This window comes from Sciurus carolinensis, chromosome 4 (assembly GCF_902686445.1).
Source record: "Sciurus carolinensis chromosome 4, mSciCar1.2, whole genome shotgun sequence".
Classification (NCBI taxonomy): domain Eukaryota; kingdom Metazoa; phylum Chordata; class Mammalia; order Rodentia; family Sciuridae; genus Sciurus; species Sciurus carolinensis.
Genome location: NC_062216.1, coordinates 161,573,720 through 161,599,308, shown reverse-complemented (window position 1 = coordinate 161,599,308; position 25,589 = coordinate 161,573,720). Strand labels below are relative to the sequence as shown.

At 39.5% G+C, this 25,589-nt stretch overlaps 1 protein-coding gene across 2 annotated transcripts in view; it reads right to left on the bottom strand.

Annotated features, from left to right (window-relative positions):
• Positions 1–25,589, bottom strand: part of Polr3b (RNA polymerase III subunit B) — a 130,558-nt gene that overhangs the window by 28,671 nt on the left and 76,298 nt on the right. For both annotated transcript variants that reach the window (XM_047551347.1, XM_047551348.1), the window contains 5 exons: positions 25,011–25,138; positions 16,004–16,213; positions 13,552–13,710; positions 11,924–12,041; positions 8,424–8,566 (listed from right to left, as the gene is read on the bottom strand). In XM_047551347.1, coding sequence (XP_047407303.1) covers positions 8,424–8,566; positions 11,924–12,041; positions 13,552–13,710; positions 16,004–16,213; positions 25,011–25,138 — 758 coding nt within the window. The remainder of the gene's footprint in view (positions 1–8,423; positions 8,567–11,923; positions 12,042–13,551; positions 13,711–16,003; positions 16,214–25,010; positions 25,139–25,589) is intronic.

Below are 25,589 nucleotides of genomic sequence, written 5' to 3'. Positions count from 1 at the left end.
CTTTTGGAGGAGCCAACTCAATGCACATTTTCTGATGAGATACATAGCTGACTTTGCAAATACCAAAAGGAGAGCTATACTTAGTCAAGATTCTTTGGATGTCTTCTTAGAGGGCTGTATTAGAATTCTCTCAACTGAAAAGTGCACTCTGAGCAGATATGGCCTATTTTTGACCCTAGGGGGTAGTCTTTATGTTGTTGTACCACCTTTCTTAAAAAACACTGTCTCCTTCTTCAACCCTTGACTCTATCTGCTTAATCCTCCTCTGCTTTTGAGGGTACAGCAGGTGATGCTGCTTATGGGGTCAGCACCATCTGCAACAGTTACTGATAAACTACTTCCACTTCTGCAGGGCCTTCGCAGACCAATTACATTAGTCTTGCTCATCTCATGCCACTCCTGTGATTTCCCAACTCACTCAGTATTAACTCTTGTTCCACTTCACCCACCCATTCCATCCTCTTCAATCCTCATGAGCTCTTTCAATGTATATAGCATGTAACTGCTGCTGGGTGGTTTCCTCATCCCATTTATTTCATTTAGTTACTAATTATTCTACCACCTTTGAAGTGATTGGGCTTGAGCAAAATAGAAACTCTTGTCTGTGAAACTAAATTTTCAAGTCTCCTCTAATGTAGACAGGATATATATATTTTTGGTGGTGGGGGCAGTACCAGGGATTGAATTCAGGGGCATTCAATCACTGAGTCACATCCCCAGTCATTATATTTTATTTTTATTTAGAGAAGGCGTCTCCCTGAGTTGCTTAGGGCCTCATTAAGTTGCTGAGGCTGACTCTGAACTCTCAATCCTCCTGCCTCAGCCTACTGAGTTGCTGGGATTAAGGTGTGCTCCACCACACCTGGCTCTGAGAGGATACTTTTGAGGCATCAGGTGTAGAAATATCATCTATACATTGAGCATGTACTAAAAGAATCTCTAACAACAGTTTTTTCAAAGAAAACTTTTAAGAAAAGACAATTAGGCAATCTGCAGAGCCCTGTTACTTTCTGAATGCCAGGAACAAACTCAGTGCTCTACATGGAAGAGGAAAGTGTATGCATAAAGACACATCAAATCAAAATAATCTTTACCTTTTCTCATACAGAAGTGGTAATAGAGTAACAGATGAGAAAAGAGTCACCTTCAACTAGTTTTAATGGAATGGGAAATATGCTCAATCAAAAACCTGATTCAGATCCCGCTGTGCTGGCACTAGGCTCTATCAGGCAAGCAACGTCTTCTCTAGGCTTCAATATACTCATTCTAGAAAATAAACATTACTGGCTTCTTCGACCCACAAACCGAGGCCTCTCTTCACCCGTCTTGACGTCTCTCAACTCCCAAGGCATCGGCACGTCCTGTTCACTCTATCTCAAATATATCCAGAGCCCAGTCACTTCTACTTTCCCACTGCTGCTGGCCTTGTCCAAGGCCAGCAAGTACACTGGTCTCTCTGCTTCCTTCCTTGCTCCCCTCCAATCCACTCTCCAGATGAAAGCCAGGCAGAGTCACTCCTTTGCTTATGCTAACCATCTAACAGTCCTATTGGTCCCCAGCATACTTAGAATAAAGCCCAAACTCCTTCCTCTTGGTTCTAAGGCCCTGTGGGGTGTGCCCTACCCCACTCTTCCACTGTGCCTCATACTGTATTCCTCCTCAGGCCTATTTTTGTGCCTTTAATTAGCCAAGCTCATTCCTGCCTCAGAGGCTTTCTCTTAAAAGTTCTCTCTGTCTAGAACTTAGTTCTCCCAGACTTCGCTTGGCCGACTCGTTTTTATTCTTTTTATTCTCCACGTCTCAGCTCAAACATCACTTTCTTCAAGTCATGGCTCCTGAGCATCAATCTAAAGTCAACATTCCATCCCCACATTAGTCACTCTTACACCACCTTCACACACAGCGCTTATCACTGTCTCAAATTATTGTGCTTATGGGTTTTTTTTTTTTTTTTTGGTACTGGGGATTGAACCCAGGGGCACTCAACCATTGAGCCACATCCTCAGCCCTTTTTTGTATTTTATTTAGATATAGGATCTTGCTAAGTTGCTTAGGGCCTCACTAAATTGCTGAGGCTGGCTTTGAACAAGCGATCCTCCTGCCTCAGCCTCCTGAGACACTGAGATTGCAGGCATGTGCCACCACACCAGGCTGTGATTATGTTTTTGTTTCTTTCTTTCCTGGCTGGTTCCTCCCCAAGAAGTCATAAATTCCAGGAGAGCAGACGCCATCTATCAGTCTTGCTTACCCCTGCATTTCCAGTATCTGAGTCAGTGCCTGGTATAGAGGAAAAGCATAGTAAGTGGGTGAATTAATTAATAACACTGTTAATCTCAGGTTCAGTGAGACACAGTTGCTTTGAGACTTGTCATTTGCCAAGTTTAAAACTGAAGTCACCATGGCCTCTTTCTCTCTTTTGCTCTTTACATATCAGTCAGTCAACATGCCCCATAGATTTGCTTCTCTCTGTGTCACTCATGTTCCTTCCCATCTTGGTCAAAGCCCTCCAAGTCCAAATCCTAACCAGTCAATAGCAGCTCACCTTTGCTATCTGCTGCCTGGGCACCAGGTCCTGTGTCCACTGTGTTCCATATACCTTTACAACCACCAGCAACAACCTCTCAGCACAGTCTCCATTTCAGAGAAGACGACCAAGGCACACAGGTCAGAACAACTCACCTTTTTAGGCTGCAAGAACTTGTCTCTCTGCTATATTTTTCTGAACCTTATGTCTTTCTTTAAATGTAGAACAGAGGGTGGTCATGAAGAAAAATGGGTCTCTTCAGTAAACCCACAGGACAAGGCAAGGCTAACATGAGTAAATCACAGGAAAGTGCACTCTGAACTCAAGATAACCAATAGAATTGTGCCACCACACAACAGGAGGCCCTAAATAGCAGTGAAGACCTCCCTTAACAGGCCCGTCCAAGTGGTGAACCATCTGCCTAAGATGAAAGAACTCTTATGCTGGGAAGATGGATCGAGACTAGACTTCTAAAAGGCCTTTCAAACTCTAAGAAGCTTCTCTTGTCCACAATAAACTCTGAACTTCATCATCAATGTTTTTTTATATATCATTTAGTATTGAACTGTGTAATCCTTCATATCTATCTTTGCTTCAGGTGTACAGTCAACTCCCTATGGGCATTAGCCCAGGACTGAATTTCCTTTATAGTCCTTAGAGAGCCCAGAACAGTTCTAAGTCCACGGCAGTGACTTACACATGAGTAAATCGTTCTGTCTAGAGCTCTCAAGGTAGATTCTCATTTGTGCTCAGTGTGTGCAAATCCATTTTGTTATTTTGGTTGGAAGAGCTTCAGTCAACTTGTTTGATCGGTTAGGGTTAAACAGTGCTATAGTATGGATGTGTTCCCCCTAGAAGCACGTGCTAGAAACTTAATCCCCAAGGCAACAGTGTTGGGAGGTGGAGTCTAAGGGGAGGTGTTTAGGTCATGAGTGGATTAACACTGAATATAAAAGCACTCGAGGCTGCAAGTTCTATCTCCTGGTCTCTGGCCAGTGTGTTCTCTTGCTCTTCCACCTTCTACCAGGGGATGATGTGATAATAAAGCTTTCACAAGGTGTGAGCCTCTTGACCTTGTATTTCCTAGCTTCCAGAACTGTAGGAAATAAATTCTTGTTCTTTATAAATCACCCAGCTAGGTATTCTGTTATAGCAGAACAAATTGGATGAAGACAAGAAGTCATGAATCTTACATGCTAAAACTTCTGGTGCCCATCTGGAAAAGGTAAGAGATACTCCTTTCTTGATAGGAAGAACAAGTAACACCGTGGGAGCAATGATTTTGGATGTCAACACAATTTCCAATGAGACCAATGAACATTTAAGGTATTTTATTTAATAACATATTTATTTGTTCCATAAATATAGAGTAGAAACCATATTGTATCAAAATTCTATGCTGGATGTTTTGGGGGTTAGTAGGGAACATTTCCTATCTTAGATGAACCTAAAACATACTTCTGTAAGTCAGCCAACAAGGTATTCTGAATATTCAATGATAACATATACAATTATTTTTAACAAATCCATTTTATCTTGAATAAAAATTCAAGATAAAATTATAAAGATTCAAAAAAAAGAATTTCAAAAATAGACCTCTGCCCCTGTCATGCCTCTAGTTTCAGTCAGTGACCAAGGAGATGATCGAAGTGGAAGACCTGAGCTACAACAACATTCCAGACAAAAGATGTTATTCTCAGAGAATTAAGAATTGACAAAATGTGATCAATACCCTTTGGATGATTGCTAGCATTTATTTGGTAATTCTTAGGGTGCAAGTATTAGACATTTTAAAGTTAGTTTTCAATCTTGGAAATGATTAAGAGGGCTGAAAGTGCTGCTCAGGGGTAGAGTACTTGCATAGCTGTGTGAAGCACTGGGTTCATTCCCCAGTACAGCAACTGATCCATCAATCAATCAATAAAAGAGCCCAAACACCAGAAAGCCAAAAGAGTGACAGCTCTAAAAATCCACCCCACCTTTTCTTCAAATAATTTTAACTTCATTTCTGCAAACTACAGTAAAAAAAAATTGAGCACACTTAGCATTCTTGCATTGAATATTCACAGATAACAGACATTTGGATTTGCAGTTAAACATGACAGAAAACAAGTGTTTCTTAATTATATCTCTCTAACAGAGTTATAATTAAGGTCTAAAACAACCTCTAAGGAGAAAGAATAGGCAAAGTGGTATCAGTGGACCTGAGATAATCCTGTAACTTTGAAAGTGGATGAAAGGAGGGAGAAACAGTAAGAGTGACTTAACAGAAGGAGAAAAATAAACCCAAGTACCTGCAAAGGAGGTATGAAGAAAGAGTGCTGACCCAGCCCTCATCCCAACTCTTGGGAAGGCTCAGGGACAAAGTACTGTAAGAAGTAAGGAGAGGTGTCAGGTAAAACAGGAGGTCTGACTCAAGGCCACCAAGCCATCAGCAATGCCAGGCTCTCCACTTTCAATGCGTGCATACACTGATCCCTTCTCACCACTTCACTATTACTATGCTTTTTGACCCACCGCAGGTTCTCACCCGAGGAGCTATAATAGCCTTCTGACTGCTGTGCGGACCCCTACAATCTCTTGTCAGCACAGTAGCCAGAAGAAGGTCCTCTCTTTCATCTCCTCTAATTCTTCCAGGGGCTTCCCACTCATTTGGAGTAACAGCTGAAGTTCCCACAGTGACTCACAAGGCCTAATCTCTGGCTCTGGATAGCTCACTCACTTGCTCTGCTGCAACCATGCTGGCCTCTCTGCTGGTCCTCTAATACTCTGGTGAACCCCAGAATCTTCCTGTGGGCTTGAAAGCTCTTTTGCCAGGGAGGCTGTGCAACCTGACTCCTCTCAGGGCTTCACTCACAGCCCATTTTTCCTTAAGGTGCTACTTCCCAGTCACTTTACTTAAATTTTCAACCATTAACCACACTCCCTCCCTGACACATGCTTCCTCCCCTATCTTTCATTTACTTTCATCTCAGGACTTAGCATTATCTCAGTACTTTCCATGAAAAGTAGCAAACAAATGGAGAGTGCTTACTGGATGGTTCTAGGGCACAGAAAAGAAGAAGGCTGCTCCTGGCCCTGGTTGCCCTGGGCTCTGCTCAGCAGTTCTGAGGACTCTAGAGTCTAACCTGCCAGGCTCACCCCTGGCCAGTTTTTAACATGGTGCCAGGGAGCTCTGGCTCCGAAAACAACTCCCAGAGTTTGGAGCAAGAAGAGTGGAGGCTCCACATGGGTAATCTTTTTGGGAGGAGAGTACAGTACTCCAAACAGACTACTGATCATGTGGAAAGCTATACCAAAAGGCTATTGATGATCTAGAAGACTCGTAATGGGAATAAAGAAAATTAGCAAAAAAAAAAAAGCAGAACCTTATAACCTTCAAAAAGAAATGTTATAAAGGAAATGCACTCAATCACTTAGTTTGGGAATGAACACTATTCACATAATCCACTATAATGCAATCTAAATAACTAATCAGCTTACATGAGGAGTGAGAGCTGGGAGTGGGGAAGAGAGGTAGCAAAGTGCTGGGTCCTCCCAGTCCATCGTGACAGGAAATCAACAGGTAAGACCTAAAAGGAATGAATGATTATGTGTCTGTTTAACATATGTCTTAAGCATACTTAAGCATATTTAAGATATATCAAACATACATAGTAAACAGAACATATTCATCCATTTGTTTAGAGATATGAAAGTAAATGAAAAGTGAATTGCTTCTGAAAGAATTAGAGGAGAGCTGGAAACTGATGTGTCCGTACTTTTCAAAGAACCCCTTCTGGGGGTACAATTTGATCTTTTAAAGTCATGTGCATTTATTATCTAATAAGATTATATTTAAAATAAATAAATACTATATTATACTGCTCATAAGCATTCTATGTCATTCCTTCCATTACCCTGTTAAAGCTTACACTACCTATTTTTCTATTCGCTTTGTTTTTGCCCCAACTTTTCAATAAGTCTGATGAAGCTGTAAGAGAGGGAACTATCAAGGGGATTTGGGTTAATCAGGAGGTTTTTACCCTTGGATTAAAAGCCATCTGGAAAAGGAAAAGTAACAAGACAAGCTCCTCACTACAAGTGAAAGGTCACCGCCCCCGGGGAGACCTCTCTTGGTTTCATATAGAGATGTGTAAGTAGGAGCCCCCTCTAAGAGTGAAGAAACCTCTCAAATCTTCTTTCAGATCACTGCAAGTTAGAAACCTTCAAGTTTGAAAAAAGGCCACGACACGAAGACTTTCTGACATTTTACCTAGAGGTCTGTGTTAACACTGATCTGGTAATTTTCTATGCGCATACACCGACACTTATGTGCTATGTAGATAAAGTTGAGGAAAATGAACTCATCAAGAGTAGAGAATCTGTAGCTCATCACATGGCTCACCTCCATTTCATTTGTTTTATTCAAATATTCAGTTATTATCAATTATCTATTAAGTGGCTGTTATGAGAAAGGCTCTATCAGAATCTGATCTTCAAAAGAAAAAAAAAAAAAAAAAAAAAAAAAAAAAAAAAACAACCCACATCTATGGACACGGGTTTTTGCCCTCCAGAAACTCAGTGGAATCAGGACCAGTGGATAATCACTGACATGCCTGCCAGTCTTCAGTTCTTCACACGATTCTCTCATGTAACAAAGACACTGAACTTGGGGTATCTGAAGTTTATAAATTGACTCAGAAAGAGGGTGTTCTCTTATGGTATGTACTCTCCTAAAGCTTCCAGTGTCAACATTTTGTAAGAAAATATCAGACTTACTTCTTGCAGATAGTGGGTTTATAATCAAGCTCTGGTTGCCCCAGAATGGCTTAGGAGCACATCTCAGAAATTGTTAAGACCAAGAGAAAAGGAGAAATAATTTTAGTACAGAGAATTCAGTCTCCCTGGCCAGTAGAAGAAAACACAAGAACCTCAAAACACTCTTAAAAAACACTCTTAGGGCATTCAGAGCATTTCGGCAAATTATGTGAATCAGAGGTGTCAAATTCAAATTAACAGATGGAACAAATCCTTTCTTAAAAATATTGACAGGCTAAAATAATCTTGCTTCTGTCAACTGAACTAAAACTGTTTTCAATGAAACAGTATCTTAGTCTGAAATAGTTTCACTGGCAGAATGACAATTAAGGCTGGATTTATTCAACCAAACTGGAATATTTGATATACTTGGTTGGCAAATAAAGTTAAAATCTGCAAGACCATAATTTACAAACTGATCCATTAAAAACAAGAAGGTATTATACTAACTTACAAGCAATGATGAATCAAGGTTTAGAAGTAGAGGAGATACTTCAAGTCACAGTAAGAGAGTAACACTCAATGTTCACTGTCACTGCTGCCACTTCTTGAGCTCTATCACAGGGCAGGTACAACACTGGCTGTTTTAATAGTCAGGCAGCCTAGTAGTTGGTTAGGAGGCTGGACTGTGTCCAAGCAGCCTGGGTTCAAAAATCAATTCTGCCAGAAATAGTACGACACTAGGCAACCTATTCATCTCTCTGTGCCTCTGTTTCTTTTATCTGTAAAATATAGATAATATGGCACTGACTTTGCTGGGCCACACAGGACTCAAGTGAGTCAGTAGACATATAAAGTGCTAGGAACACTGCCAGGCATGCAGTCAGTGGTATAAAAGTGTTAACTGTATTGTCGTTCTTAAAGCTAGGTATCAGGTACAGCCAAACCCCAGGACAAACTTTCCACTCTTGAAGGCTACGTATATTGACTATCTATCATATATTTTCAAATGCCATTAAAATCTGAGAAATAAAACAGCAATAATTTTAATAATACTGTAATAATTTTTTAAAGTTTAAAAAATATTTCTTATATATGTGACCAATAAACTCTTCAATATATTCAATTTTGTAACAAATAAAGAAATGACAAAATTCACCTTTTTGTCCATGACGACTGCTGAATTTGTCTCCGATCTCTGGTCGCCTTGTCTGTCTCAGCAGCATTTTAATCAGAAAGGCATCTTCAGCATTGGACGATATCATCACCTTCTCAATGTAAGAATCTGTTGCCCCTTTGTAACTAGTGTTAAGAGAAAGTCATTAAAGCAAATTTTTCAAACTGTCCTTTGTAAATTTATCACCCATATGATGTATTTTATTTAATCCTACTACAAAATATTTGACATTCTCAACTTGGGCTCTGAAAAGTGACTTTCATTTTTAACATTAAATTCAGATTTCACAATTTCCCTTTTACAGTCCTGTGTATTTATTATGAGGCAGGCACAGCATAACTTATCCTCAACAGTCCCACACTGTTATTCCCTTACTACAAAAGAGGAAAACTAATGCTCAGAGAGGATAAGGAACTGGCCCAAGGGCACATGCATCACAGAGTGGAACTGGGCCTGAGCTGGAGCTTGTCAGACCCAACCCCAAGTTCTTAATTTTTTTGAACAGTTCTTTTATCTACTCAGCTTTTCCATCATTAATTCCCACCACCACCTTGCCCCCACCCCACCACTTTGCTTCTTACACAACAGACAATGTCAAGAGTCTCCCAAGTGTCAGATTCTTGAGAATTCTGGACACAGATACTGAGTGAACCCAGTTCCTGCACAACAGGAGCTCCCCACCAATAAAGGAAGAGGGGAGTGTGGCAGTCAGGCAGGTTGTTCAGCACTGCCACAGAAGAGGTGACCTGCACATGAGAACCACCAGGCAGAGGGAGCAGCCTGAGCAAACATGTGAGGCATGCAGGAGGCCAGTATGTACTGGAGAGTAAGAGGTGAGACCCTAGGAATGGGGGGCCTGGCATTCTGCATGAAGGCAAGAGGCACACCGAGGGTGTGAAGGGTGCTGAGGATCATGGATGGTCATCGATGGCAACTCGACCGTTCAAAGCCATACTCCATTTACTCAAGATAGTAACACAGCTAGACAAGTAATTTAGAAAATCACTCAGACAGTAACACAGAGCAGGAGAGGGGTGGAGAAGTGCAAGCTGGGAGGCAGGAGAAGAGTTAATGATAACTGACAATCCAGGCAGGAGTGGAGGGCACAAACTTGGCAACAGCAGGGAGGAAAGGGAGGGAGGCAGAACCCCCAAGTTCCTGATGTGCACATGTGGCAGGCAGAGGGAAAGTCAGGTTTGTGCTATGGCAACAGGTTAGGTGGTGGTGCCCATCACCACCAAGACAGGAACCCAGGTGGAGATGGCTATCTGGGGTTGGGGTAGGGGCAGGGAGGAAGATATTTGGGGTTTAGGATTGGTGTCCCTGATATGTCTAAGCACTGGCATGGACCCAACACTGGGCAGATCCATCTGGGAACCATCAGTAAGATGTACATGGGAGACTGGATTTCTGTAAGTAGGAAGCACATCTGGACAAGATGCAAGACTCACTGGACAGGACAAGGTCACCAACGAGGTAAGCAGGAGTGGAGGTTGAGAATGAGCAACTAGACTGGCTGGCAGGGTCAGGTAAGGGTGGTATCACAAAATCAAGGGAAGAAGTGTATGACTGATGTCCAAAGCTACAGAAAGGTCATATGCCATTCATCCATTCATCTGATACTGTGCCACACACTGGGGGTCCCAGATAAACAAGACAGACAAAGCCTCAGATCACAAGACTGGGACAAATAAGTCCATGGAACCTGGTGCATCTGAGGAGTTCTGGGCTTTGCTCATTTTTTTGCTGTCACCCTCACCAAGGTGTGGGCTATGCGGGGGCGGGGACCACTGCTGATTTTGCTCACTACATTATCCTGTGCACCTAGAACACGTCCTGGCATATTGTTAGTGCTCAAGATACTTCTAGAATGAAATGAGTGCACAGTAGATCTCTGGTGACAAGATATTTTTGGTGACCCCTTATGCAGCTGTTTCAGTGGGATGAAGAGGCAGCAGGCTGGTCCAGAAGCAGTGATGGAGATGACATTTCCAAGAAGCTCAGCCGTGAAAGGAAAAGGAACAGAATGGTGGCTAGAAAGGAACCCAAACTCCAGAAAGAGCTATTATTTTCCTATAATGATAAGAAGTACCTGACTACACATTCTAGCCTGTGAGGCGGGAATCAACAGAAAACAGTGAATGTATGGGAGGAAAAAGTCACAATGACAGAATAAGGGGTCTGAAAAGAGGAGAATTAAGGACCTGGGAGGAGAGAGATGGGCTTCAAATTGAAAGAGATTCCTCCTTCAGGGCAGGAAAGAGCCATGGAACCTAACTACCTGGGCAGCTTGAACAGCTCTTGCTCTGTGAGGCTCAGAGCTTTTGTCCACACCCTGTCCCCCAAATGAATCGCCCATTCTGTCCCTTGTGTGACCACCCCAGAGACAAGTCCACAGCACCTGCCCCACTCTGCTACACTAAGCATAATGTGCACAAGGGCCTCTGACAGTCTGAATCCTTCCTCTGCCACTTGTGGCTGTGTGACCTTGGGAAGTCACCAGACAGTAGCTCCCTGCCTCCATTTTCATATCTAATGAGCTCCTAAGATAATGTGTCTCAAGGGGTGGTAGTAAGATGAACTAAACTAACATGTAAAGTGGCCAGAACAGCAACTGGTGCAGGGAATTCTCAAGGACGTGACGAGGCTCATGGTAGTAACTGCATTTCTTCTGTGTGAAAGTCTCTGCCAACTAGATGTGGCTCCTGACAGGCAGGCAAGACTGTGGCTTATGTCAGTACTGTATCCCTGGCACATGTGCATGGTGCTTAACACACAGCAGGTCTTGGCAAATATGTGTGAAGTGGGTTTGTGAAACTCACTATGCCCAGTTCAGGAACCCTGTTTTCTCATGTCACTCACTTCCCTCCTCCTGAACATGGCCTAGTCTACCTGGCCTGGGTGGGACTTCTTGCTATCTCCTAGCGTGGTTTCTGTATCAGTGTGATGACTTTCACTAAGAAAGTTCAATATTTTAATATATTTTAATATATTAATATTTTAGAACTAAGAGGAAATCTAGAGATGAACAATTCTAGCTCTTTCATTAGATAGATGAGAAAACTAAAGTTCATGTAGTTTTAACACTTTATCACAACCAGTCCTTGAACCAGACTATATTCTAATGCCACGCTGTGGCCAGTGTGCTCTATTTGTTTTTAAAACCCAAAGTTGATGGTAACGCTTTCTAAGAATGAATTCCCAATTCTTCCACATCCGAGAAGTAGCAAGCTGATGATCCATCCAAACCTGGGCATTTTGACATACTGCACCCTTTATCTTGCTGTTCCTTCCACATGGATCCCTTGTTTATTTGGCCCACAAACTCAAACCAGGTAATAAGGTCTCTATGATTCCACAGCCCATTTTTATCTTCCCTGCACATCTGCTTTCAAAATAACCTACCAAGATCTAGTTCATAATTTCCCCATCCCTTCCTTTTGCCAACCTTTCTGTCTTACCAAGTCACAACCAATACTTACGTTATGGGCACATCTTTGTACTGTGGTTGCTGTGGCACATTACTTCCTTCCAAAGGAATCTGAGTCACTGTGGGCATGGACTTGTTTACAAGCACTTGTTTGTTTTCTACTTTTTCACCTAAGAAAGGGAAAAGAGTGTTAGACATATCATTATCATCTGTGTAGAATGCAAAGATTGCTGGAGCATAAAACTATGTGGTTAGACTTGGTCCATCAAACCCATATAAGGAAGAAAGAAATGGGTCTACACACTGGGAACTAGAATTTAATAAGGCTCATGTGATTCTCTAAGCCAATTTAAAAAAAAAACCTACAGATTAAGATCATAGTGTAAATAAAATTTGAAAATTAATTAATTAATTGTTACCTTAGTCAAACTGTTACCTTATATCTCATAGTTATTTCCAACAGTAACAAATTACCGCCAACTTAACTTGGGGGTAGTGAGGAAATCATAAGTTTCTTGGGTTTTGCTGCTACTCCCATTTCACTTTGTATCTCTTCATGGTGAGTCAAAGAACAACCATGAACAGTACTGTCCCAGCACTTACTTTCCAAGCCACAATGAACAGCATTAAGCGTGAGAGAAATTTTGCATGAATTAAAGGCAGAGAAAATGACAGGGAGCCCATGCACTGAGCTCAATGAAACAGTGACCACCCAGGGAACAAGCAATGACAAGGCTGTGCAGGCGGTTCCCAGTGTGCTGAGAGAGTGCTCAGCTGGTCTCTCCTTTACTCTGTGTCCTCTCATCTTTTCTCCACACTGCAGTCAGAATGATCATTTCAGAACACATACCCAATCCTGTCATTGCTTTGGGGATCACAATGAAAGTAGCCACAAGGCTGCAGATCTTGCCTAGGCTGGCCCCATTGTACCCACCCCCTCTCAAGACTCACGTTCACCACACTGACCTGCACTCTCTTCTTTAGTCTCACTGCCCTTCTTCCAGATCTCTCAGCTTCAAGCTCCAGGACATTTATTTGCACAAGCTTTTCCTACTGCCTAGAGCCTTCTTCAGTAGTTAACACTTACACATCTTTACGATTTCAGCTCACCTTCTTAGGGAAGGTTTGGCTGTCCTTCCTAACCAGGTCAAATCCTCTTGCTATAAAATGCTATGTGATTCCTTAATTTGATATGTGCGTGTATTATCCTTTATCTATGTTGGTCTCCCACAATAGCCTATAAGACTCACCAGGAGCAGGGGCTATGTGTTGCATCAGCAAATTCATCACAAGCTTATAATTACAATGGAGTCATACCTTTTAGGGAAAATAGATTCTAAAGACAGTCTGTGGCAAAGTGTATAAGTAAAGAAATATCAGTGCAGATGCAGGAACAAGACCCTTTTCTAAACATTTCCTTAAAGTGGCTTTTCTATAATTCAAAATTATAAATAGAAAATTATAATTAGAATAGATTATTGCTATGTAAAAACATCATGCATAGAAAAACAAAATGGACAGAAATTCATCCAAAATGACCATACTGGCTGAGTCTGGATAGTAGTAGTATAGGATATTATTTTTTTCTGCCCTATTTACCAAATACTCAGAAATACTGTTGAATAACTTTCGTAATTTCAAAAAGCATGAATTAAAACTACTTTTTAAAAAGACTTTTACCTGGAGAACAAATACCATCTGCATCTAAAATTTCATGTCGCCAGATGGGCTTCCTTGTAGCGGCATCCAACATGGGTCCCATCACTTTATCGAAAGTCTGATTGGTGTACCGTTTCAATGTGCACTTAGCATTTTTATACACGAGGCAACGTCCAAAGCCTAAAATGAATCCAAAATGATTCAAAACCACCAGTAAGATGAAACTATGAGAAAAATGGATTTGTGCTGGTCACCAATCCACTCCGCCTCACCCTGCCCCCAAACCCAAAAGCACCCTACCAGTGGATAATTTGGGACGGGCACAAACCAATTAGCAATCTCATAACCTGAAGAAATACCTTGGGATTCCTGCCCAGTCACTGTGCACACAAACACGGAATCCACTTCCAGTGTGGAACCCACTTGGCTACACTGGAGGAGGGTGGAAAGAGCTAAGTGACGCTGTGATTCTTGCCAAGCATGGAGCCTCAGAAAATTATACTGGAAAAGGACTGAGAAACCACATGGCTTAATTCCTCTCTTTCACAGGCATTATGAGTGAGGCACAGAGAAATTAAGGAGCCACAGTTACCCAGAAAATTGGTAGTAGAGTTGGGAACAGACCAAGTCTACCAAATTCTAAGCCAGAATTCTTGGTATCCATTCTTTTGGTGTGTAATTTCTGTAAGGCCTGGGCAAGTTTTCCTTTTACTAACGTACAAGGAGTCCCAAACAAGCAAATAAACCAAGAAACAAAATAATAATTTTTCTCTAGAGAAGAAAGAAAAGATAAAATCAAATGATTTTAATAGGATAGTTTACCTCTTCTATGAAGATCAGTTTACTTGAATTACATTTTTAGATTTTATTTGTCTAGTAGCTGAGGAAAAATCCTTGAGACCAACATATAAAAAATAAGCAAAATGGACAGAAGAAAACCATTTGGGGGCAAAAAAACCAACCACTGAGAGTCCCCCTCGCTCCCCAAAACCAAAAATACACTAGTTGCAGAGTTACCCAAAAAAGTTGTCATTCTTTCAACACTAAATATCATTTCCAAGATTCTGTGGCTGAATTTTATTCTTTTTTTTCCCTTTGACCAACAAGTTATTTTAAACTGAATTCCCTTTCTAATCTCCTCAGGATACAATGAGCCATGTCAGGGTTCATTTGGATAGGAAAATGTCTCAGGATTAAATGGCAGCTATTACTAATGAAATAAATGCATGGCTGTGAAAGCTTTCACTTTTGATTCTCCACCAGAAGTGGAACTCTTTCAAGAAATCTGAGACTGTGAATTCAGAAAATCAGTGAGGTAAAACAGATTTCTAAATAAAATATCACTGCTCTTATGTAATTTTAATATTTGAAGGTGCCGTGGAATATGAAGATGTAGACATTCGTATGTCTCTGAGCAGGTCCTAGTCATTATGGCTGCTAGTCAACTGTGGCTGAACATAAAAGTAACTCAGCACTGGCTCGGAAACATTGCATGATCTTGAAATGTCATACAGGAGCCATTAACTACAACACACTGGAGTAAAGTATGAATCTGAGCTGCAAGAAATCAAGAAGCATTTTTTTCTAAGTGTCAACAGACGTTTTATTTACAGGTGATAGCTTTAAAAGCTAGGGGACAGTAAACTCAGACCATTAAATTGTGTTGTGGAGTTTTTGACAGACATCACAAAGTCTTCAGATTTCCACATAAACGTAACCAGTTAATCAGAAAGGAAAACATCTAGTTTTAAAGCACGGCTGTTGTCATTTGGAGGAAAAAAAGAGGCATAAATTAAGTGCAGCCAACATTAATGCCAATGACACATGTCTAGGAGTACTATTATGGCTGCCTAGCAACAACCAAGAGGGAAGGGGAAGGCATAGTGGGTATGCCAGGGAGGAAAAAGAGAAACAGATCATGAATAGAGAAGTCAGGCTGCCGATCAGGTGACGGCTAACACACCATGAAGTGGTGACCTGTAAAAGTGAACTGTCAAAAAACAGAGAAAGAAAAGCACAGAAACAAGCTAGGGTTTGTGTCGGTGTGTTTTAAACTTTTGTTATTTGGTTAAAAAAAAAAAAAAAAAAAAGAGGCATAACAGAGGTATACAAAAAATAATAGCCTTTTCCATCTGAATATTGTTACTGCCTCTCAAATAGGTACTTTACTTCACATACTGCAATTCCTGCTGGAAAAAAAAAATTCTTTTTTTTTTTTTTCCTCTTTAAGAAACTCTCAATTTCTTAAAGAAAATAAAGAACAAAAGGTTCTACAGCAGTACATTCAACATATTATCTCAATATACGTAATTAAGAACAAAACAGAATGCAAATACCTCTGTTTATATGCTATTGCTTGAAGCTGACATTAACACTTTGACACCAAACCAAGTGACTTTTATATGAATCACCCCCTATATCTGTTTCTGCAGAAAGTACCTTTTTGGTGTCAGAGCCTTGAAAATTTGCTTACCTCTGTCCAAGGAGGCCTTGTTTAAAACAAGCGCATCTTCAATATCATAACCACTGTAACTCATCACAGCAACTGTTGCATTCTGTCCAGCAGGCAATTTCTCAAATTCTATCAACTCAATAGTTTTTGTTTTAACCATGGGCTTTTGTGGATATGCTAGCAGATACATGAGAGTATCAATTCTGTTTCTCTGGTTGTATCCAATGGTACCTGCATTGATCACGGAGAAAATAAAATGCAATATTCTATTATGTAAAACGATTAGGTAGCAAAGAAGAATATAGATAAACACATTAACTTCGCTAATTAAAAAGAAAAAATCTTCAGGTCAAATATTTTAAAAGCAATTTATTTATAGTAGCTAATGCCTTTTAAAAGCGGTCTTTCTAATATTTAAAATCCCACAAAGAAGAAAAATCATACTCAAGTACACTAATTTAAACAACTTCAACATTTTGGATTTATATAATTGATCTTATTTGAGGGATTTCAGTCTTCACTGGCTAATCTCATGCACTTGGCTGTTGTGTTCCCTGCCCATCCCTGGCAGTTGAGGAAGGGTGATGGAAGGACATCCTGTATTCATAGGAAGAAGCTTGCACAGAGATATAGTTCAGAAAAAGAAATCAATGACTACAAAAGTCCTAAATGAACAAGACAGCAAAAGATGAGGAAAAGAACAAATGAAGAAAGAGGAGACCAAGTGAAGATAGGGAAGAGTGGATTTATTCATCTATGTAAGTATTCACTTATTAAGAAGTTAATACATATCTACTCTGTACCAAGCACTGGAGATAAGTGGGGAAAGGCAAGGTCCCTGATCTTGAGGGAATCTAGGGTACAGGATGGGTTCTTTCCTACCTAGCACTCAGACTTTCTACCGATTGGTCCTTAGAAGGGTGCTAGGTCACTGTTAACTGGAAATAAAATCAGAATGTTAGCCCTTTCTCTTTTTTCCCTTGAGAAACACCCAGGGATTCATGGTCTTCATGAAGAGAGAAGTCTTTCAATATCTTGGACAGTTGATCCTACATAGAGACCTTAAAACTGGTGACCAGGCCTGCCCCACTACTGAGGTTATGTGTGGGTTACTGAGCCTCTCCTGGACAGTTCTCTATCCCCCAAGAGTGGCTGAGAAGTTATGAAGAGGTGTTAACATTAGGAGAGAGTAGTTTTGTTTCTCTCTTGCCCATGCCTCCAAGGTAACACATACACACCCACACCCGAAGGTACCAATGTGTCCTTTCATGAAGCTATGCTATGTAGGGCAAGCAGATACCAAAGTTTAATATTTATTTCCTTTAACTTCTCCATATTCATGTCTTTAAATTAATGGTCATCTCAATTCAGGACTGAAAATAAACTATTTGAACAGCAAATATGACATGGTACTCCTTGACAATTACTACTGAGAGAAAAATAAAATCTGTAGGGTATCAGAGAAATTCACCTAGTACAGTGCCAAGTTCATTAAAGATGCTCAATAAATGTCAAGTGAATTAAGCAGAAGAATCCCACCACATTTTTTATGGCAGGATGTATATGTGCTTAAATCGCTAGAAAATTTACCAAGGTTCAGCTGAAAACAATAGTACGACTGAACCTTGTAAACTCTTTGTTGAGTCTGCACTGTAAACTGCCAATTAATTTATGTTATTTTAGTGTCAACTAATAACCTGGGCAGGATACCTGGCAACTGATCATGTACTGTTCTAGAAATAAGAATGCCACCAGGATCATGGTAAAGTTCACTGACAATAAATGTGTCCTTTTCCATGAAATCATTTTAAAATTTATGTTGAGATTTCAGCTTCAACTGTTCACTTTACTCAGCTTGAGATAAGGGTTTAGGCAATGTCCCACCAGGCTGCCAAACTGCCTTCTGAAACCTGAGACAAGCATTATCATGCAGCAGGGCGGCTTTGCCTCTCAACAATGGTGAAAGAGGCTGGATCCTGCTATAAATTGTGCTTCCAGGCCCAGAACATGATTCTTGGGAACATAATTCTCGGACATTCCAGCTGACCATTGAACAGAGGAATAGCAAAATCGTTAAGCACATGTTCGGGGCTTATGATCTCATAAAAATCTTTCTTTAAAGACTTTAAAAAACTTGTCTTGTGGGAGCATACACACACACACATTTTTAATAACACTATAGGCAAGTTGAAACGTAACTTATAAACTGTGATTTCTATATCATAGAACTTTAAAATGCCAACAGACCCCCATAATTTGTATAAAAAGCATGAAAGGCTGACTAGCTATTTTGCTCATAAACTTTTTTGAAAAATTTCACTAAGAAATTAAATCATAAAGCCTGCCTGTATGAAACACCTGCTCAAACTAGGACACCCCTGATACTGTTTTCGGTTTCCTTAAAAACAGTATTGCGAGGGCTGGGGAGATAGCTCAGTTGGTAGAGTGCTTGCCTTGCAAGCTCAAGGCCCTAGGTTCGGTCCTCAGCACCGGGAATAAAAAAAAAAAAAAAAAAAAAAAAAAAAAAAAAAAAAACAGTATTACAGGGACTGGAAGTGTGGCTCAGTGGTAGAGCACCTGCATGGCATGTACAAGGACCTATGTTTGATACCCAGTATCACAGAAAAAGAAAAGAAAAAAAAAAAAAAAAAAAAAAAAAAAGAAAAGAAAAAAAAAGCACACATGGGGACAAATTACATACATATAATTAGCACAAGGAGAATATCTGTAAGCTGTACTTTACTTATATTGCCCCATTTTGCTGGAACTAAAGTCTCAAATAGTTTCCTTTTCTTACTTCTCAAGACATATTATTGCTTAAAAAGCCTCATTTTCTGAAAATAGCTTTCTTAAGTTATAAACTGGCATAACAGGGTATATAAATATAGGTTAGCTGGGTGTGGTGGCGAGTGCCTGAAATCCCAACAACTCGGGATGCTAAGGCAGGAGGATCCCAAGTTCAAGGCCAGCCTCAGCAACTTAGCAGGGTCCCAAACAACTTAGAAAGCCCCTATCTCAAAGTAAAAATTAAGAGGTCTGGGGATATAGCTTAGTGGTAGAGCATTCCTAGGTTTAATCCCCAGTACCTGACCCCCAAAAATAGTAAGTTAAAATAGGGAAGAAGTACTTTTTTCCCTAAAGTGGGATGAAAAAGATTAGAATGTAAACAAATAAGAATACAAATACTGAAAAAAATAAAATGAAGTTTAAAGCATTGATTTCTTCTACTTCTTTGTCCAAAATCTTAATCATTATCACATGCAATAAACTTCATCCATTTAAAGTATAAAAACGGATGAGTTCTGACAGATATATACATTGATGAGTTCTGACAGATATATACATTTGTGAAACCACAAACAAAACCAAGATCCATCACCAAAGATCTCTCCCTGTTCCTGGACCCAGGGAACCAGTGATCTGTTTTATTATTATAGATTAGTTTGCATTTTTATACAAATCAAATCATATCATATGTATGCTCTCATGACTGCTTATCCCACTTGGCATGATTCTGATATTCATGCACATGCCTGTGTGTATTGTAGGCCATTCCTTTTGATTGATGAGCAGTAGTCTACTGAATGAATCAACACTGTGCTTACCCACTCACCTATTGGTGGATATTTATGTTGATAGTTTTAAAGCCGCTAAACACATTCATCTACAAGACCATCTGTTTTAATTTCTTTGGATAAATACCCAGGAGTGGAATTTTCTGGGTTGTTTGGTAATGGAAGAATTAATTTTAAGAAACTATCCAAGAATTTTCCAGAGTTGTTGCATTACTTTTCCATCTGCACCAAAAGAGTAGAAGCCCTCTGGCTGCTGTTCGTCCTCAACAGCACTTATCATGCTGGTCTTTTTAACTTTGATAATTTTGTGTAGTTGTACCTCATAGTTGTTTTAATTTGTATTTACCCAACAACTAATAATGCTAAACACAGGCTCACATGCTTATAGATGATTCCTACTGCTTTGTGAAGTGCCTGGTTGTGGTTTTGTTTTGCACATTTTTTTACCAAGTTGGCTTCTTACTGAAGAGTTCTTTTTATATACTAGATACAAATCCTTTGTCAGACATATGTATTACAAATACTTTCTCCCAAACTGTGGCTTGCATTTTTGTATTCCTGTCTTTCAGAGAGCAGAGGTTTAATTTTGAGAAATCCAAATTATTTTTCTTAGGATTTGTATTTTTTATGTCCTAAAAAAGCATACCTCGAGTCATAAAGATTTTCAACTCTATTTCCATCTTTAAAGTTTTATGTTTTTAGCTCTTACATTTAATACTATGATCTATTTTGTGTTAATTTTTATATAGTATGAGGTAGAAATTGACAGTCATTCTTTTTTCCATATTGATATTCAGAGATTTTATTTTGTTCAAAAGATTTTTCTTTCCTTAATGAAATACTTCGGTATATTCATTGAACACCAATTGCCCATAATTGTGTAGATCTCTTTCTGGACTCTTATTATAATTCTGTCCCATTCACTGATATATTTGCCCTTCTGTCAATGCCATAGTGCCTTTATTACTGTAGCTTTATAGTTAATCAAAACCAGGTTCTTTAATTCTTCTAATGTACTCTCTCAAAATTATTTAGAAAATCTATTCCTAGTTTCTTAATAATTTTAACCTGCTCCAAGATTTCATTTATTTTGGAACATTTATTAGGTCCTTACCTTACCACTGACTAAGCTGGCATTATGCTAGGCACAAGGATACAATAATAAAGACACTTCCTGCCTTCAAGGAGTTCAGGGTTTGCAGTTCAGCAGGAAGGCAGCCTGTGACCCACGGAGATTAGGAGGAAGTGAGGCAAAAAGTTTTAGCTGAGAAGAATTTTAGTAAGTTTGATAGAACACATAATATAACTTCTTATTAGTTGTTCAACCATACTGGGATTCACCTTCTTTGCCAGAAAAAAAAAAGTATGTATTATATCTTACAGGATTATGTTTGTGTTTAGAAGAAACGTACACAAGAGTTTTGAAGGGCTAGGGAGTAGTTTCATAGTAGAGTACATGTGCAAGGCCCTGAGTTCAATCCCCAGCATCCCCCCAAAAAACTGGGGTAACTCAATAAGTGGTAAATTTATTATGACCAACAACAACATTTGGTAGTACAGTAATGACAAAAATATGCAGTCCATTACCTTGCAATATTACCTGCACTATCTTCAATTCTAACCTACATACTAAACTTTAATTTTACCTTCATATGTATTCATTGCCAACATTCTAATCTTAGGAAACACTACATATGCTCGTATCGAAAATAGCTACAATAATTTTTTAAAAAATGTTTTAACTGCTGGGTGTGGGGAACACTCCTATAATCCAAGTGACTCAGCAGGTTGAGGCAGGAGGATCATAAGTTCAAAGCCTGCCTCAGCAAAAGCAAGGCACTAATAAGCAGCTCAGTGAGACTGTGTCTCTAAATAAAATACAAAAAAAAAAAAAAAAAACCCCAAAACCAAAACAAACAAACAAACAAACAAAAAAACAACAAAATAGGGCTGGGGATGTGGCTCAGTGGTCTAGTGCTCCTGAGTTCAATCCCCGGTAAACCTCCCCCCAACACACACAGAACTGTCATGAATAATTTGGCCAAGACTTCTTTTTTCATTTTGTGCCAAGAAAGAATAAATATTGCTAAAAAACAAAGAACACCCCAAAAGTAGGGAAGAGCTGTAGAAGGAAACAAAATTTTGCGAGGATCTTTATGTGTCATGTTTTGAATATCTTAAAAATTTCCAGCATCTTTCTACTACATCCCATCCTACTCTGAAGTGAGGAACATAAGGGAAGAAACTATTTGCTTAGGAACAGAATCTATTGAAAACAAAGAGAGTCTGCATTAGTTCCTGAGTTAAAAAAAACAAGTCCCAATGACTTGGAGTTGAAGCGGGCGGGGCTGGTGGGAAGCTGCGGGGCTCAGGAGGGCTGTGATGCATATTCATTAATGAGCTGATAGTGACTGAGTGATTCTTTTCAACAGGATAGTGTTCCACTAGAGGACTGCCAACTAATAAAATGGGCAGGATATGAAAGCATGACTCATGTGAACTTAGCACTGAGTACCACTAAGACTCCACCCAATGCAGTTCCAACACTGAGCTTTTGCTCCTAGAGTGAGTGACCTGGAGACCTTGCTTTTCCAGATGTCTACCTGACTTCTTGCTCTGAGCCATGTCACAACACAGAGCCGCACCCATGAAAGAGGAGAGCTTCTCAGCAGCACAGAGAGATGCTGTGTGGAAACCTGAACTTTATTAATAACTTGAAGTGCCAAAGACCAAAGAAACTCCCTCTGCTGGTGTTTCATGTTGGATTAGCTCTCTCTCACATACGAGGTAAGGCTTTTAGTTTCTGAGCTTTGTGCTAGTCTTGGTGTCCTTCCTTGCAGGGACGGAAAATGACTTCTTTCTTCATTCTCTTAGTGGGAGGGGAAGATTGGTATCGAAGGGATAGGAGTTGGTACACAGCAAATTTTCAGGTTGGCTGGAATATTTAGTGAATCAATTTTGGGCTACGGTCTTTCACTTTCTATATGCACTAACAGATAAACTGCAACTATTACTACTTCAGAAAAATTTATATAGAATCTCTGGAAGATTTAAACAGTCTTCACTGATGGCTCTTATTTAAAATGGAAGAACATGATTTTTACTTATCAGTTGCCAAGGTGGCATGGAATTAAAATGATCCAGGGAAGTCCGCTCAAAAGGCTGGTTCTACTTTATAAACCAGGAACTCAGCTGTGGATTTTCTCCCTCCGCTGACCTTTTCCTTTTATGATCTTTCATACAGACCTTGCTCAATACTTCTGCAGCTATTTCACTGTCCAAAGAGATATGTGGCCATGTTATGTGCCAACTTTAAATGTATTTTTATTTCAATGCTTTTCTTTCCAGTCAGGTGTTTTATATTAACAAACAGTAACAAAGACTTTTTTTTTTTTTATTACTTGAGATATTCAGTGGCTTTTGTCTTCCTAGCGTCAGCAGTAACGTCAGAGGATTGTATCCAAGGAGCTAAATGTGCAGGACCCAGGGTCAGAGCAGCTGAATACACCAACCTCAGAAAACACAGACAATGAATTGCAAATGACACTCAAAACAAAACGAGGAAAAAAACCTTCACACAGAAAACTACAAAAGAACTCTACAGACACTGAATTGGCTTTCTGTACACACTGATCCTGCTTAACTGTGTGTGGTAACTAACCCAAGGCTTCAGATACTCAGGACCACAAAATAAAGGTTGTTTTTGTTTTGTTTTGTTTGTGGGGAGTGGTGTTATAAAAATAAAAATATTATTTCCTTCCTTCAAGCCTATTCTTTATTTTTTTTAAAAAAAAGCTTCACTAAGTGGAGATAGATACAGCTCTTCTATTTTAATCTTCAAACACATAAAGAGTGGCATTAGCGATGAAGTGATTAGTCTTCCCTTAACTCTGCTGAAGGTTCTACACAAAAGGTGTATTGTTTCAGCCGGGATTCACATCATGAAACAAAATGGTTTGGTAAACCCAATAGAAGTGATAGCCCTTTCATGACACACAGGGTTCAGCACTGTATATTTCAACTTGTTAGTGAGTCAGAGGCACAAGCGGGACCTCAGCCTCCACTGCCACTGAGGATGAATGGGAAGGCAAAACTGATGAGCCGCTGTTTAGATTTTCCCACTGGGAATTATTCCCAACTGTCCAAGCCTTATATCATTCAGGTAAATGGCAGCAGAGCAACATGCTTTTTATTTCTTCCTAGCCAGCAAAACGGCAATACAAAAAACTGAAAAGTAATATATCTACTCTCTATCCATAATGAAGAAATATGATGCCTTAATTGTCAAGTTATGGTCAGCTCAGATGGTGCTAGTAGCAGAGAAGCTGACTGCACTCTAACTGACCCCCAAGGGCAATGCAAAAACCTTCCTCTCTGCACTCTCACAACTTCTTCATGAAGTTCCTTATATCTCTTAAAATTAGAGATGACAAATTATATTGATGTCATAGGTATATTTCAAAAGAAAATTTATTAAGTTTATTATGCTTTGAACGATTTTAAAATTATTTCAAAAGGTTTATAAGCAAAACTTTTTTTGGGGAGGGGGCACTGGAATTCTCTCCATATCATGTTCAAGACAAAACATAAACTTAATATAAGGTACTTCTCTAACACATTTCTTTCATTCAAATATCAGACAGCCACACTGAAGTACTAAGACTTGCCACTGAAATGCTTATATTTCTATTACCCTTGGAAAAAAATTGCCTTTCAAGGCCAAGCTCAGTTCTATCTTCCTCCTCTAATTTCCTTAGGTTCTGGCTGTTGGTCTATTAGACATTCACTGAACTAGACTGAATTACTGTTTTGTTGGTTGATCTCTCCTACTAGGCTGTGACCTCCTTAGGCACAGGGTTCCATCTCATCTGTTTTCAGGTTCTACCTCTATATCTGGTCTATCGTCTTGCTCAATGGATAGACTGATGGGTGGATAAATGGATTGATAGATAAATTAATAGATGAACAGATAAAGGGAAGAAAAATATAAAGGAAGGAAAATGAACTCAGACTAGGTATGGAGATGCAGGGGCAACCACAAGGATATAATGAGTTTAATGATTGTCATCCAGACAAATCCTGGGTACATTCTAATACATATGGTACATCTTTATTTTTTCTCCCCCTCCTCCCTTCACCCTCAGTTTTTTCTGGCTCTTTCTTCCATCTCACTAAGTTAACAATTCACATTTTGTAGAACTCTGCTCTTCATATTTACTTGTTTTTAATTCTGTGACATTTATTATATGTCACTTTGTTAAGGAAATAAGTTCAGAGAGGTTTTCTGCGTTTTTGTTTTCAGTTGTAATCAGGACAGGGTTCCTGCAACACTACAAGTTCTATAGGCAATTCTCAGGCAACACCTATGCCTGATAGGATCAAACACAGGCTACTAGTGAAGAACAATATAAGTCTTTCCTGCAAGATTTACAATCAAGTATAAGAAATCTTACCCATGGCTTGTTTCCCCATGGCACACTGATAGGTGTTTCTTGGGGACTGGTTATGATGAGGATAAGGGATCAGGCCAGCACAGACGCCAAGAAGAGTGAAGGGTTCAATCTCCAAGTGGGTGGTATCTCTAGCAAGTCAAGAATTAGATATCTGAGACATCAAGTACTAAAGTCAATGTCTCTTAAAGAGTATACTAATATTGTTATCTAGTTCCCCCCGGGAATTTACAAGATTATAAACTGTGATGCTAACAAAACTGAAAAATAAAAACATGCTTAAATAAAACACAATAAAACTTAAAAACCTAAAAATTTCTACCATTATAAAAATTGTATTAGTGATAGACCTACAAGAAAAGGAGATAGCACAGAATTGCATATATAAAAAATAAAGCATTATTGTAACATGCTAACTATTGATATATAATACAGAGAGAAACTAGAATAGTGAACATAGAAATATAGTACTAATAATATGCATATGGATGAGAAGGCTTTTTTACTCACTCTTCCAATGTATATCAATGAGAAGCTTGTCATGTTAGACAGGAACATATCCCCTACAGAGCACTATAGACC